This window comes from Sinohyriopsis cumingii, chromosome 5 (assembly GCF_028554795.1).
Source record: "Sinohyriopsis cumingii isolate HCF-2022 chromosome 5, ASM2855479v2, whole genome shotgun sequence".
NCBI classification, from domain to species: Eukaryota; Metazoa; Mollusca; class Bivalvia; order Unionida; family Unionidae; genus Sinohyriopsis; species Sinohyriopsis cumingii.
The window spans coordinates 101,501,883-101,519,718 of NC_142965.1; the positions used below are offsets into that span (position 1 = coordinate 101,501,883).

Sequence of the window (17,836 nt, forward strand, 5' to 3'; positions counted from 1 at the left end):
ATGGATAGTGCAGTGCTTAAACATACTAACTATGCACTTCTATTGTACTGAGTTCAATTCTCGGTTTTGACTGGCAAGTGGTCGTCTGTCTGAGGTCAGTCTTTCTCGGGCCCTGAAAGATTCTCAGTATTCCATTGTCTTTCTTATAAAGTGTGTACGTTCATAGATTCTATTCAATTGCTTGAATTTTGCATCACTAATATAATTCTAGAAATTTAAATTTTGGACTAATTAAACCAGTTCAAATATAAATTCGCATCATTCAGTATGATCATTGCTGTGTTTTTATGTACTGATATTACAATTAAGACTCCTTGACTTGTAACACGTGTAAAAATTTATGTTATGAAAGATGCACCGTTGTATTTCTTGCTGCAATTAAAGTTTTTACTAATGTGTATGTTAGTTCCAATGCATTAGTTAATTACAAGAGAAATTTATTACTAGAATATGTCTAGTCACAATGGGAAAACAAAGGTCAAAGGTCAACATTACATTGGACGTTTTACGTTGAGAGCCGAACGATTTCAACCTTTACATTCTATAAAACAACCAAGCTTGTAGAATGGAATATAAGCAGATTTTCCCACATTACTCAAAACTTTGAATTTGAACAGGAAATTGTTGTTAAAGTTCCTCAAAAAATTAAAATCTGCAATTTTGATCTAAAATAATAATATGCATGCTCTTAGATTTTAATGATTAACAACGTATCAAACAGACACTGTGGAGTAAATCATTCTCGCTGTATGGTTTTATAAATATGTAATCTTGTTTGTTTTAAGTTTCTGGATCACACTGATACGGATTGCAAGCCTTGAGTTGTCCCAGATCAAATAATTACTGTTAACGCATTGCATTATGGGAACACAAAGAAACTAGAAATGTCGTCTGACGAATGAGACTGATCCAAGGAAATGAACGAATAATTTAACCCAGAACCCTAAAAATGGAATATATCATAGTTCTTCAGACACTGGAATGCTCAATTGATATAAAATAGTTTAGGAAACACATGAATATTGCAATACTTTAGTTACCGTGTAGATTTAAATTTGGCAAGGATTTTATCCATAGTTTCGATTCGGAGTTGACAGAGGGCACAATGAGTATTCGAAATACTACTAGGAAGGACACTAAAATGAGGATAAGGGCTTTCCCTGTAAGTTTGAAAATTGGGACCATTTAATGCATTTAAAATATGTCACTTGTAATTATATCTTTTTACAAAATTAGAAGACAAAGACGAGTCCTCCATCTTGAGTTGCAAGATCGCAATCGGAATATTAAATGCTTTTACTCGATCTTATTTTTAATTATTATCATTTTCTTTTTATATTCTCGAAGAATAGAGAAAAATGGGGAGAAAACAATCTTATGAGCATCATCAATACAGAGCAGAGGTCTCGCAAGGATTTTACAATTAGGAGTCCAGGACTCCTATTTGGTGAAAATAGGAGTTACATTAGCAAAAGTTGCAGTCCCCTCCCATAAGCATATTGGACATACCTGTTATGGCTAAATGTGCAGATGAGAAGAACCAGTGGTTGTCATTGAGCTTACTTTTCCAGATTCTTTACATCACTGATATATAGCTCATGTTTGTCCATTAGAATCGGACTGAGTTTTGTTAATTCAAGGAGAGACCTTATTCTAACACTAAGCCAGGCATCACACACTTTTGCACACTTGGCTACTGTTCCATCTAAACTATAATTTCTAGCAACTTTAGCACTCTTTTGAATTTTATTACAGCTTTTGTCAATTTGCCCTTTAACCCCAAAATAATTAAACAAATTTGCAAATGGCATTTTGTCTTAGTCTTGACATGCCTTGATTTCGAGGTCAAATGCACTACTTATTTAGCTACACTAGGAAATAAACAAGTTAATGAAAGCTAAAGACGTTCACTTGATGTACTTTTATAAAGACCACATGTACATTTCTCGGTCTTTATGCTTCTGAATTCAGTCGATGTAAATATCACCACATTTTCCCACCACTCAGCAGTTTAAGTCTTTGAACTTGCTGCCCAGCTATTGTGTCATGTTCTTTTGATGTACTCTTATTATGACATGTACGTCAGGGGGCCTTTAAGCCACTAAATTATGTCAATATAAATATCACACAGTTTTATCAACACATTTTCCCACTAAGCAGGTGATTGAAGCAGGACTGGCAAGCCTTTGAATTTGCCACCCAAATATTGTGTGTGTATAGAGGACTCCTGCACATGTGATTTTCTGCATTTGAGATATAAAAAATGGCATCCAAATACATGTATGCGTGATTAAGCCTTCCCCAGACTTCTGATGAGGATATTTGAAGAGCAAATTACAGTACACCAGTCATCACTGTAACTTGGCCCCATAGTATAAGATGTCTACACTGATATTCATATCGTTTGGATCTACATCTTAACCCTTTACCTCATACAAGCGTCTTTGGACACCTCTACACCATTCGCATGGAAGCACTTTTTGACGTCAGCTGTAAACATTTCTTGAACTGGTTTTCGTAGCGCCACCTTCGGGGAAAACCCCCCCATTAGATACTACATTCATTTCTGCGAATGATAAGTACGTCAGATCACATCGTCAGTGTTTATGCACTGGGTGATATCTACTATTTAAAGTAACTGGGTCGTAATCTCCACTCTTCAAAATGGCGGTCGCAGATTTCATTCAGTAATTACGAAGTTTTCACGATTAGAATCAAACTATGAAAGATTCAATAACTTGGGTAAAGGCTCTGATATTGATGTAGGCAGCAATTAGTTTTTATAAATTATCAGATTCAGACAAAAAACTTGTAAATTTCGAGTATGAGAAATGGCAGCTACATTGGTCACGCAGCCTCACTGACATGACATTGAACGAGTTCTCTCAAGTTTTCAAAACATAAAAAATTCTTCTGTGAAAATAATTACACAGCTTTGACAATCGGACTTTACTCTTAAATTTTTCCACATATAATGTGTACCAAAAATGTAAAATTGTTGTTAAACATAACATACACTACATTGCTTAGCAGTTCACAGGCAGGCCTATGCGTATGGTGTTGAAATGGTAACAGGTGATCTTAACTGGCTTGAAGCAGCTGTTCTGTTTTTTTAGTGCCATTTTCATATTTGTGCTTGTTGCCTGTTTTCATCTTCGTTATTGTGTTCATTATGTATTGGCTGTTAAATTTGTATGTGTTCCTTCATCTCCTTGTTTTGGAAATGAGAACAATTAGACTTTTTCTCAACTGTCTTGCTCCACTGTTTTTTAACAAACCACTATCACATGATACTCACCAGTCAACCCATTTATGCTACGATGGACCCTCATTAATTGCTTTAAATGATCACTCCTTGGCTCTCCACACTACATTGTGCTCTAGACTAAACGAACTGGGACTACATTCATCATTACTTAAATGTAAACAGTAGCAAAAAAAGAAACATTGTTTCAAAGCTGGCCGGCGTAGAACAGGAAGAAGAGTTCCAGTTATCTCCCTTATTTCGGCTCAACAATTTTAAAAAAATTTGACCATTAATTTAGATAACCTAATTCAAATCCCTATTAATTTGTCAACCTTTGTGTCGACTGTCCAAGAAATACCTCTGCGTATTGCATTATTCAATGCCCAGTCATTAGGACCACCGGAAAAGCGCACAGAAATAGTTAATTTTATCAGTGACCAGAATATTGACATCTTTTTCCTGACAGAAACATGGCTAAAAGCATCAGGCGATGAGCCCAAGTGTGCGGATCTAATTCTCGCAGAGGTGGAATTGCTGCCATCGCAAAGAACACCATGATAAAACGTCTTAACCACACCACATCATTCAATTTCGACCACACATCGTTTGAACTAGTCCAAACCACACTCACACTGGACCAAAGGTCAGACCATTTTTTCTGCCTATGCCACCCTCCTTCTAGTAGAAGAAACAAGCTGGCTGACTTTCTCTTTTTGGAGCAGTTTCAGAATCTCCTGGACTATGGAAATTTGATAGGTGGCAACCTGATTATTCTTGGAGATTTCAACTTTCACTTTGACTGTCCCAGAATTTCAGATACATCAAAACTCATAGATTCCATTAATGTTTTCAACCTCAAACAGTCATTTAACCAACCCACCCATAAACATGGTCACATTTTAAACTGGATTCTTCATAGATCTGATGATAACATTCTATGGTCCTCCCTGGTATCCCATGACTTTGCATCAAATCACCTATGCATTATATGCCATCTTGACATATCAGTCCCTAACCCTCCACCTTTATCTGCTACTAAGAGAAACCTCCATATGATAAATAGAACCGAACTAATGCACGACATCCAAGCTAACCTAACAACTTGCTTACCTCCTCTTGCAGAACAACTCGATAACTGCCTGCGTTCATTGCTTGACAAACATGCCCCAGCTACCAAGTGCAGAGTATCAATTCAAAAGTGTTCTCCATGGTATAGCAGTGTTAGGGACCAGCTTCACACTGCTAAAAGAGACCGCCGTAAAGCTGAGAGGTTCTGGCTTTCCACCGGACTCACTATTCATAAGCAAATCTATGAAGCCGCTAAGAAGAATGTCACAAATATAGTCCATGCAGCAAAATCAGCCCACTACACTACTAAGATCATGGAAAGCTCCAGCTGCAAAGAGCTCTTCGAGATTACTAACAAGCTAATGTCAAGGAACAAATCTACACCACTTCCAACTACCTTCTCTCCAGTCGACTTTCCGGACATGTTTGCAAATTTCTAACGTGACAAAGTACAAACCATTAGAGATAAACTTGACAACACAATTTTAATTGACTCGTTGTCACGATAGAGTTGGGATACAGAATTTGAGTGGCAACCATTAGCAGTATTTGAACCTGTCTCTATGGATTTCATACGTTCAGTCCTGATGAAGAGTGCACCAAAGTCATGTGAACTTGATCCAATTCCAGCATCACTGCTGCTTGAGTGCTTAGATCCAGTATTGCCTTCACTAACTGATGTTATTAATACCTCTCTCACATCTGGGGAATTCCCATCATTTTTCAAACCTGCCATTGTAAAGCCTCTGCTGAAGAAACCAACACTAGACCAGAACGATTTAAAGAACTACTGCCCAGTTTCTAATCGCCCATTCATATAAAAAAAAATCTGTTGTATGTTCGATCCCGGCAGAGTCATACCAAAGATTTACAAAAATGGTAATAACAGCTGCCTCGCTTGGCACTCAGCATTAAGAGGTTAGTGTTAGGACTGGTCGGCCTGGTGTCAGGATAATGTGACTAGGTGGGATGTCATGCTACATTTCTGCGGCATGATGCCCCAGTGCTAGACATCCCTATAAACTGCCATACTGCAGACGTCTTAGCGATATGACTGAAAAATTGTTAGAGCTACGTTAAAAAGTCCAAATCACACACACACATTTCTCTTTATGCCATGGTGAAAACTTTTGTGAAATGTGGATGTTTCTCATAGTATTTCCTTACATCCCCAGCAGTTTGTAACCCCCCCCCCCCCCAATTTTATAAATGAAAACCCTAAGTAATATTAACAATTCACAAAACAGTAATTTCATTCTTCATTTTGTAGCTTCTAACATGGAGCTCCTAATCTGTAATGAAAATAAGTTCTTGGTCCGGGCTGGCCAGCTTTACATTGGGAGACAGAAAGTTTATGTTACTGTGATTAGGCGGGTTTTTGGTGATTTTCTGCCAGGAAAAAATTTATTTAAAAAAGAAAGCAGTTTATATTTAAAATGTTTTTCTGTATTTTAAACACTTTACACTTTTAACCCTATTGATTTATTTTAAATGCATTTAACAGAACATTGGCAGCATTCACCTTGTAAAAGAAAATTTACTTCAACTTTGAGTGGTTTGTCTTCCTTAGGATTTTAGAAATTTACGTCCTTTCTTTGTCTTTTATATATCTTTATTTCTTGAATAGCTACATCAGTATTTTCAATGACATACCAGTTCCATGTGTTATGTGTATCGAATTTGTATTTTATTTCTTGACTTTTCCTAATGATTATTATGATATATACTGAAGTTCGCTGTGTACCTGACTTTGTAAGCAGCATAAGACATAGCTATTATTTCTCCCTGAGAATAGATTCAGTACTAGGATCATTATCAATGGCGGTAAACATGTTTATCTTAACCTGAGTCAGGGACTTTGGAATTCCCCAATGGGAAAACTTGATGTTTGCCAGATTCTTTATTATAATTGTACTAATATACCTTGTCTTTTTGACAACTTCTAATTTTCGAGAAATGAACTTGTGACCCTCATCTTGGTTCTGTTTTTGTGTCTTAGTTTTTTATATAATGTTGTTTACTTGAGAAATTACTCATTCCTGCTTTAACATCTTGAAGCAGGATCAGTCTTATTGTATTCAGATTTTCATTTGAGTGGAATTATATTTTCAAATTATTATTTTTCTGGAAAGACAGTCCTCAGTTATGATATTCTTGGATAGACACATTAATTTGGAATTAGAGTGGATTCAGACAAGAATATATTTGGATTATAATATTGTGATACATCAAAAGACTCTTAGCATATCACCACAACCCAGGCTATTGGCACATTGCCATGTTCAAGATTATAGGCACATCAACACGTTTATTATTGGAATACCACTGGAATTCAGTTGGAACTTTATATCTTTGGACTTGTGATAGAAATGATATGACTATTTGGGATTTAATTCATCATGCTGTAACTGTTTTTATATTTTCACTTTATTTTCTTGGGAAATATTTGTTGGATTTGACAAAACTTGTTGTTTTCACTCTTTTCTGATATTTAGTTTAAGACCAGAGTTAAAACACATATTGGACCTAACGTATTTTAATGAGCTCTGGCATTGGCTAGTTGATTTCACTTAATGTTTGAGCAATAACTCTTGCATCCTCAAAAGGGTACTTGTTATAACACAGTTTTAGCTAGCTTCATCTGTCAAAGTTCAGTATAGAATGAAATGGATCAGTGTCTTTGGCTTGCAAAGATGATTTGGAAAGTTGTATATGTCTTATGTGTGGAACATTGCAGGTTTGCTTTACATTGTTTGGTTAATCTTTGTTACTTATATGTTGTATTGCAGATGACTATGGATGAGAAGTATGTGGAAAACATCTGGGCCTTATTAAAAAATGCCATACAGGAAATTCAAAAGAAGAATAACAGTGGCCTCAGCTTTGAGGAATTATACAGAAATGCTTATACAATGGTTCTTCACAAACATGGAGAAAAATTGTACACAGGACTGCAGGAAGTTGTCACAGAGCATCTTATAAAGAAGGTACAATTTAGAAAAAAAGAATGTTGACAGATGAGGTGTTGGTATTAAAATGTTACCTGTATAACTGCTAAGATATTGACTTTTTCTAATCATTGTGCTAACAGATAGTATATGTAATTTTATAAGATCAGTTATCTTTAACATGGAACAAAATGAAAAAACCAGTGTATACTATAATTTCAAAATATTTAGGCATTATGACAGTTTTGATAAAGTTTTAAATATGGTGATTTCTTTTTTTTTTTTTAAGCCCAAAAAATAGAACTATGCTTTTATTATGAACAATTAAGGAAAGGGTAGGTACTATAATTTTCAACCCATACACATATCCAGATGAAACATATATAAGCAAAATGTACCCTTCTCTCTACCTTAATTATGTATTTTATTTTTTATCCAGGACTGCATAAAGGAAATTAACAATTAAATTGTTTATGATTTTCTTCTCAGAAGTGGAATGTACACCACTCCCTCGATAACTTGTGCCCTGATAACTCGTGAACCTGCTTATAATGCATGTGCGGGCATGGATCCCATTTTTTAAACCAGAAAATACCTCACCCACCTACCCACCCATTTATCCCTATTTACAGTGAACTTGAAGAAAATTGTGATCTGAATTGCTAACTGAAACGTTGATACATCGCTCGTTTTATGGTTTAAAAAATGGTAGGGAGGACCTGGAAATTTTAATCAACATTTTGAAATTATCAGCTTTATATAATGAGTCATATAATTGGTTACATTTTCTTTCCAAATGACTTTATTAATACACCATAATTAAAGATATTCAAGGAAATTTTGATCATTGAAAATGTCACTTATACCTAGCATAGGCAGTACATTAATATGTAAATGCCAATTAAATAATTTTTTTTAATTGAAATTTGTGCTTTACTTTCAAACTTTTAGTTCCTTTTATTTTTAATTATCATAAATGCAATGTGTATTTAAATGTAAAATGTGTCAGCTATGTCTGCAGGCATTTCTCTGAGAACCCAGTTAAGTTGCAACTGTATTTTGATAACTGACTTGTGGAAGTATTGGTTGTATTGTTGTACTGAATGAAAAGGTGACCTACTTTGTATTATTATCAGGGCCCTGAGTGGTCTAAAGTGTTCTCCGTTACGGATCACTGCCATCTCACCTGTCTGTGTGGGTTCGAGTCTCGGATTCTGCTAATGTGGGTATGTGAGAAGGCTTGCCAGTAGCTTCTTGTGGGTCGGTTTTTTCCGAAGATTTCCTGGTTTCTTCCTCCACCATTAATACTGGCTGCCATGTATAGCCTACCATGTGCTGCAAAATGGTGTTAAATCCTACAATAACAACAACAACTTTGTATTATCATGTCAGTTATGACTTTTGAATCAAATAGAGGATGTGGAATAAAAGAAAAGTCGAGGAGTCTGAGCATATGCAAATCCATCCTACTTAAAATTCTAGCTGTCCCGGTCGTGTGTCAGGTGAACTCACTTCATTTGATCACTGTTATAAATGTTATTATGTGTGTAACATAAACTACCTTAATTTAACCAACTCATTCATAATTGTAATCAAAGATAGCAAGGCAACCAAGCAAAATGAATACTTTGCAAAATAAAAAGCTTGGTTTTACAGATACGGACCATTGTGAGCAATCAAGTTTCCACTTAGAGATATCATCAAAGATGATAAGAAGTTCCAGTGTCACTTCCAATAAACTCATGACATGTACTAACTGAACAATACAAAATTTGAGTTTTGATGTAGACGATTGTCTCACAAAATAAATGTTGCTAGTTTTTGAAAAAAAGGAATCTTGTTTGGTTGTGTATCAACAGTTAGTCTAGTTTCCTGCTACTCAGACTCCTCGACTTGGCAGTGTACTATTAATTACCACTCCTGGAACCAGACTAATCAACAAAACAAAAAGCAGTGCCAGATATTTTTGCATCCACTTGATGATTGTTGAAACCAGTTGGAACGAACTTTCACATGTTGGACATTTTGAAAATAAATGTTATTTATACAGAATAACAAACAACTTCATTAGAAAAAGCTTGTTACACCATGCCCTTGATAACTCGCACCCTGATAACTTGTGAACACGCTTATAAAATACCCCAAAAATGTATCCCTGTTTGTTGAACTTGAAGAAAATTGTGATCAAAATTGGTAACAGAAGCTTTGATGTATCGCTTGTTTTATCGTTCAAAACGGTAGATAGGACCTGGAAATTTTAATCAACACTATGAAATGTCAAATTTAAAAATAGCTCATACAATTTTTTTACATTTTCTTTCCAAACGATATTCCTAGTACACCGCAATTAACAGTATGTAAGGAAATTTTGATCAATGAAAATGTCACTTATGCCGCGTGGAGGCAGTACTTTAATAAATAAAAATAAATTAAATTAAAAAAATTATCAATTGAAATTTCTGTTCTAGATCCATCTTTTAGTTCCTTTTAAGTGTAATCGTCATAAATACAATGTGTCCTCTTGTAATAAAACGTAAAATGCATCAATCTACCGTAACAGCTATGTCCGCGAGTGTTTCTCTGAGAACATAATTAAGTGATAACTGACTTGCGGAAGTATCTGTTTTATTGTTGCACTGATTTTAAAGCTGGCCTCCTTTGTATTATCACGTTAATTATGTCTTTTGAATAGAAAAAAAGGAGGTGGAATAAAAGAAAAGTTAAAAAGCACAATAATCGAACCAACTTAAAATCTAGCGACCTTGATCGTATGTCGGGTAAACTCACTTCATTTGATCAATCAAACACTGTAATAAACGTTATTGTGTCTGTAACAGAAACTACCTTAAATTCACAGACTCTTTCATAACTGTGATTCAAAATAACAAGGCAGCCAAGCAAAAAATGAATACTTCATAACATATAGAGCTTGGTTTCACAGATACGGACCATTGTGGGCAAGCGAGTTTCAGAGAATTCTTGAACTGGCATTTAGAGATATCCTCAGGGATGATAACCAATTTCATTATTACTTCCACTGAAATCATGACATTAACATTGTACTAACTGAACAATAAAAAATTGAGTTTCAGCGTAGACATGTCACGAAATAAATGTTGCATGTTTTTGAAGAAGAAAAAAAGAATCTTGTTTGGTGGTGTATCAACAGCTAGTCTGGTTCCCAAATTATGGACTACCGATTTGGCAAGATACTATTAAACACCATTACGGGAACCAGACTCATCCAGAAAACAAAAAGCAGTGACATAATACACAGATTTTTCACGTACATGTAATGGTTCAAACCAGTTGGAACGATCTTTCATATAATGGATATTTTGAAGATTTTTTTTTTTTTATTTAAACAGAATAACAACTTCATTAGAAAAAGCACGTTTTTAAAAATTATTATCAGCGTGATTGTAAAATGAGGATTTGGTCATTAAACAGCCCAGTTCCCTAATGCCCCCCCCCCCCCCCAGTTTTATCAATGTCAAAGCAATTTATTTTCTCAATTTTTGAAGGTCCCTCGGTAACTCGCACCTTGCTTATAGTGCGGTCTATGTTTGTGGACCCCATTGTGCGCGAGTCATCAAGGGAGAGGTGTATTAACAATTATGATTGACATTATTGTAAAATGAGGATTCAGTCATTAAACAGCCCTGTTTCCTAACCCAACCCCACCTGCAGTTTTCTCGAAGTATAGCTAAGAGGATTTTTTCAATTTTTGGAGGTTGATAACTCGTGTGCCCTTGCTTATAATGTGGATGCCGTTGTGCGCGAGTTATTGAGGAAGAGGTGTATATTGATATATTTTGCATTTCAGTGTGGTGTGCATAAATAACAGTCAGTGATATTGATTAAAGATGGTTTTTGTTTAGAAACAATGTATAAGCAGTGTATGTTTCCATTAACTTTGGTTAATTACCTCTGACACCTGCTTTGCTTTCACTTGAAATGATTCATGCATATATATGTTTAGTGCTGACTCAGATTCTTGCCAGAATCGTCATGCAAAAGACAATTTATTCATTTGTTGTCTATTTTCACACAAACAATGTAGTGAATACACTTTGTACATTAATGATAGAATGTTTTACTGTGTTTAGAGAAGAATTAAAAATGTTTAAAAGTCAGCAACAGAAGCTGTTTTGATTATGCATCATTCAGGGGATAAGCTTAGTTTATATTATTAATAATTAAAACCAAAATATTCCTTTTGATGATGATTGATCCTAAATTTTGATATTATTTCTATTAATTTTATAAGTGTGAGACAGAGTACAATAGCTGTACATTATACAACCTGTGAAGCACTTGTTCAGCATGTGCTATATAGCACGTTCTATTACTTCACTGACCCAGTATATCAGTTTTGAAATATTTATTGTGAAGATGAATGAACTGGCACTGCTTTCTTTTTATATATCAGATGGGTCTCCAAAATGGATGGCATGAAAAACAAGATTTACAGTAAAATGGATTAATTCAATTGTATTTGTTCTAGTGTGCAATGCCACCATACCAATGATCTTATTACTGACATAATTACTATGGTGTACCCAATTAGAAATCAATTGGAAATTAAGGATGATAAGTTATAAGCATTGTATCTTAACAAAGTTTGTGTTCTTGAGCCCTTGTACTTCAAATAAACTACTGTATTTGCTTGCCCACAAGTCAGTACTTTTCAGCTAGAAAATCTTGACTTTGTTTTATGATCCAAATTGACTTGTATTTGGATTGTCATTCAAAGCGTTCTATCATATTTCATATAATATTTTGTAAGTAAAAAAACATCTCCAAATGTGCGAGAAGTAATATGTATAAATAGTTATCAGTTTGGAAAAGAGATCATTTACAAAAATAGATAGGAGCCAATATTGAGAATGGTTTTAAAATATTGACATGATTGTCAGTATTGAGTTATTATGCTACGTCAGATGTAATTGTGCTAAAGTGACAGTCATTAGTAAATTTGGTTACATGTATGTGCATCAGAATAGACAAGTTCAGAAATGAATAACTATGACATAGACAGGTATTCCATCACATATTCCTTCTTACATCTCGTGATCAGATAAAATATACCCCAGTATGAGAGAGCAAGAGAGAAAGATTTCAGGATGATTGCAGTCTGTATTGTTTAGTTATCTGACAGTTGTGATCTTACTCATGTACATTGGCAATACTATGTTCCATTATGAATTAATACCACTGAGTAAACAATTCCATAAAGTTTTAGTTATGATATCCATTGTTCCAAGAACCACAATGCTTTGCAGTGTTATCTACATGTTAATTAAATATGCTAAACTGTGATCAGCTCATTCCAGAGCAAGATTCAGCAATCCTGATCAAATTAGTGAGGCTACTGATAGGTAAATGAAGCTACATGTACCAGTAGTGTATTGTGAATATGGTACTGTGTAATGTCAGGAAATGACAGGTGCTTGCTTTTTTAAGTTTCTTAACCATTGACACCTTTTGTACTTACTGATAGAACTGCAGCAATTTAAATTAACAACTAGCATGAGCAAAGATCAACACCAAATGCTGACTAACTACAGGAAGTGTATATGCACTGACTGATAAATGATAGTCTTATTTGATGGGAATGGACAGGTCATTGTACTTGCAAACAAAATTACACAGCATGCTAAATGGTCATTCCTGGGATTTAACCTAACTGGAGTTTATATGGATATAAATATTGTGAATCTTTAATCATTGAAACTGAAGGAGTATATTATGTATTTTAATAGTTTCCATTTATTGTTTAATTTGTTACCATTTTCTGTCTATGAATAAAGCTTTAGGTAAGCAAGGGCAGTAAGGTACAAAATATTATGAAGAGCTGAAATCTCTCATTGGGACATATTTCATTTTTAGATCATGAATTGCAAAAAGAAAAATGTCATGGAATACATATATCTTCCTCTCTCTCTCTCTCTCTCTCTCTCTCTCTCTCATCTAAACAAAACTGGAAAATACATTTTAGTACCAGTGATCCAATTTCCCTAGTATTGCATACAGTGATAATATTAATATTCAGGAAAGGGGAAGTTACTATAATTTCATTCCACACAGTATTGCTGATTTTATCCTATCTGTAGCTCAGGAAATTTCCAGGTCAACATCAGTAAATATAGCTGAAAATATCTAATTTATTTTAAATACTTCATGTGAAATGAATTAGGTACTTTTAGCTACATTTAATGATGTTGACCAGAAAATTTACTGAGTTCCATACAAGATCAAATTTGTGATGCTGTGTGGAAACAAAAAAGTTAAGCAAAGGTATCGATCTGGCCTTGTCTTATACTTGCATATACTTGTATATGGATGAAGGATGCAAAATTTGCAAATTTGGCTTAAACTCCACATGGACTTATTGGCTCAAAATATGATACGTCATATGACACTGTATTTCACGCATGTAAACATAGAACTAAACCTTGAAAAGATGTACACCACTTTTTTTATTAAAGTTAGAATGAAATATTGAACAGGAAAATCTTAAAAATGGCCAGAATGTTTTATATTTGCATCACTATGGAGTTACGCATAAGAAGAATTTATATACATTCATGTGTACATGTAACCGGCAGAGTGCATGCATATAATAATAATGAGGACTTTAAATAGCGCCTAATCTTTAGAAGCTCTAAGTGCTTTACAACATTAGACAACACCTATAAGATAAAAAAAAACATTTAATGATATGATTACAAAAACAAACACCATGAAATTAGAAAACATTACAAAAAACACGCTGAGAATATTTAAGGTAGGAAACATTATTAGGTCTTTAAGTTTGTTCTTGCAGTCAAAATAAGTGAATTTTGAGAGCACTCTTGAATGCGATCACTGTATCTTTGTGCGTAAGTTCAGTGGGCAATTCATTCCACGTTGCTGGGTCCTGGTATGCAAAAGAACGCTGTCCATTTGACTTTGTTTTCATAGTGGGAATAACGAGTACATGATTGTCAGAAGAGGAGCGTAAGTATCTTGCTTGTGTATACACATGGGTGAGGTCGGATAGGTATGTTAGACTAGAGTCACACAGTGAAACATAGCACAGAGAACAAATTTTGTGCTTAATTCTGGATCGAATGGATATCCAGTATAGGGTACAGAGCAGCGGGGAAGTGTGCTCTGATCGTGGTACTCTAAGTATGATCCGAGCAGCTGTGTTTTGAACTTTTTGAAGTTTCTGGAGCAGATATTGAGATGAACCAGACAGATTTGAGTTACAGTAGTCCAATCTTGAAAGTACTAATGAACACGCGAGTGTTTTAGTGGCATCAACTGAAAGATATTTTGCGAATGGAGCTGATGCGTCTCAGCTTAAGATATGCAGCCTTGCATATGTTCATGACGTGTTGGTGCATTGTGAGAGTACTGTCCAGAGTAACACCTATGTTTCGTGCTGATTGTGTGAATTTAATGTTGGTGTTGCTGATATTTATTGTTTGAGGTAAAAGATGTGAATGAGAAAGTCTTTCAGTTGTGATCCGAATGGCCTCAGTTTTATCATCATTCATCAGCAGCTTGTTACATGTCATCCATGATTTCACATCCAAAATGCATTTCTCTACACCTTGGATGATAGCATCAACTTCAGTTGGGTAGCTAGATTTGTATATTTGGGTGTCATCAGCGTACAATTGGTGAGACACTGGATGATGATCTATGACACTTGAGAGCGACTGAGTGTATAGCATGAAGGGAACAGGTCCATGTATGCACACAGAAAGAGTCCAGGTCCATTGAAACCTTTTAAAAAGAGGTTTACTCAACAATAAGGAGACATTTCTTCCAGTGGTTTGGTCCGCAATTGAACTATATGTTTATAATTTGATTTGGAAAAATGGGTCATCTATTATAGACTCTTTTTCTCCCAATTTTGATGATCCACATGTACATATACAATACACATACACATTTTAAGTAATAAAAGAAGACAGGTGTAGAACATTCAGAATCCAGCAGGTGAACACACCAGCAGAGATGCAAAAAATTGACCTTCAAAGGCTCCCTCCACTCAGTTTCTTTTTTTCAAATTTGAGCATTTTATTACTTCTCTCTCTCTCTCTCTCGCACAAAAGAATGGTCATGAGCAATGTTACGTGTTTAGGCTTGAATAAACAGTAACACAAGAAGAAAGAGTGAAAACAACAAGCTTTGTTGTTGTTGCTGTTGTAGGGTTTAACGCCATTTTTCAGCACACGATAGGCTATACATGGCGGCCAGTATTAATGGTGTGGGGAAGAACCCAAGAAAACCTCAGTAAGAAACACTGATCCACGAGAAGCTACTTGCAAGCTTTTTCACATACCCACATTAGCCGAATCCGAGACTCGAACCCACGCAGACAGAGGTGAGATGGCAGTGATCCATAACGGAGAGCGCATTAGACCTCTTGTCCACTCGGGGCCTCCAACAAGCTTTGAAAAATATAATAATTTATTTCCCTTTAAAAAATTCTGTAAAAATAAAAAAATATGAACTTGCGGTTTTAAGAATCAAGTCCCAAAAGTATTCCACTAATAAAATTGTTCGAGTCCTGACAAAGAATCCAAGATGGAAGACGATGACATGCTATAACTTGTAGTGTGTTGAAGTCTACAGTTTCTTGTAGAAACAAGAATTATCACTCTGGTTTTGGAAATCTGGATACATTTTTTTATAAGAGCTGTCTTTGTTCACGAATCTCACACGAGCACACATATTTTCCAGGTAAAAAGAATTAATCCTTTTGAATCCCAATAATTTGAAATGACTCCAAACATCACAAGTTACTTTCCACTGTAATAGCCCAACTGAGATTTTTTTCTCCAAAAGAAAGGTTATATCATATTCTAAAACACAGTTGCGAAATTGAAATGGGGGGGGTCACGTGATTGTGTTTATATCACGTACGCTTAACATGACCCTGATGAAAACCAAACATTTTACTGTGAGAAATAAACTTTAAAAAATTGTTTACATATTGAATCAAGTAGTCCCATCATGATCTCAACAACAAACAAATCATTTTAAAATAAAAATAGAACTTTTTTTACATGTTTCTGCTAATTTTGAATCAAGGTCAGGATCTAGGTCAACGCCTGGTGTTTACTAAAATGAACAGTCAAGGTCAAACTATTTTCTGGAAAGCTTATCATCTCCAGTTAATAAATTTACATTATAAATAGCATGTAATGAAAAATAGATAAAAATTAAAACTGACAAACAAATAATTAAATTGAAATATATATTAAATCAGATATAATTAAATCATATATAATTAAGAGCAAAATATTGTACTAGTCAGCACCGGGAAAGAGTCAAATGATATGCAGTAAGCTTGATATTGAGAAGTGTAAACAACCAGTTGAAGGAACATTATTTGTTTAAAAAACAATTGCTTTGTGTTATTTTTTTTGGCTAATTCAGATCTTTGGATAAATGATATGAGGAAAAACAGAAAGAAACAGTACAGAAAAACAAACTTAACATACAGAAAGAAATAATAAAAGAAAACTTATTTATACAAAAAAAGAAAAAAATTATGTTTCCACTGAGGCTCGAAATGCTGACTTACATTATTGTGTTAGCTAAAAACATCATATATTTTATCATTACATGAGTTTGATTCCGTAAATCCATAGCAGGCAAATTATTGTATATATGGAGCATGTTGCTATGTGGGGTTCTTTTGAGTTAGGCCAGTTTGGTCCTAAAATTTCTGTTTTGCCTTTAAAGAAAATATACATTTTTTTACACATGTCTTTGCATTACAAGTGGAGTAAAATTTATAACAGTAATATACCTCTTCAATAAATGCCTTTATAACTTTTGCATTGTTTTTTTTTTCTCGCTCAATTCAGTGTCAGCTGGAGACCAAAATCTATAGCTGACCTGCGCACCCTCCGTATTTAGTATGGGGGAAAATATTAAATACAGAAATACGACGTCATGAGCTAAATCCAATTTTGTGCAAGGTAAAATACGGAATTTTTTTATTTGGCAAGTATGGAAAAAAAGAAAGGAAAGAAGTGAGAAAATAAAGCCTCCATTAGTTGACTCTTATGACATGCAGAAGAGTGCTTCAAGCCTATTCCACATCCCAAAGCCTGCAGTGTGTGGTGGGGCAGATATGAAGTCATCAAGTATGAAGCCTCAATTAAAAATTAATTCAGTTTAACTGTATTTGTTACACATTTCTTGCAAATTGACAAAGGTCATGCCTAGAAAGTTCTTGCCTGATACAGGGCTTGATACAATTTTTTAATGATCATCTTGAAATTTTTATTTTTTTATTTGGGACAATTTAATATAAAGCCGAAACAATTCATTCTATCACATGCTTCTCAGCCCTTTTATCTTGCAGTCAGAGTCACAGTCATAGCAAATCGACACTAATGTTTTGGTTAAACTTTGTGCATGTGCATATATTTCTTAAAACCCTTGATAGGTTCTCCATACTTGGCATGGATCATTACAAAGCTAAGATGATTCATTCTCTCATTGCAATGTGTGTATGATAATATTTACAATTAATGGGTAATAGCTTTGTTTTTCATCA

General features: G+C 34.7%; 1 protein-coding gene across 1 annotated transcript in view; it reads left to right on the top strand.

The window, feature by feature from the left end:
- The first annotated feature begins 862 nt into the window (after positions 1-862).
- LOC149799887 (cullin-3-like) overlaps positions 863-17,836 on the top strand; it is a 93,306-nt gene continuing 76,332 nt past the window's right edge. The window contains exons 1-2 of the mRNA XM_089959330.1: positions 863-1,162; positions 7,105-7,302. Coding sequence (XP_089815456.1) covers positions 1,106-1,162; positions 7,105-7,302 — 255 coding nt within the window. The 5' untranslated portion in view covers positions 863-1,105. The remainder of the gene's footprint in view (positions 1,163-7,104; positions 7,303-17,836) is intronic.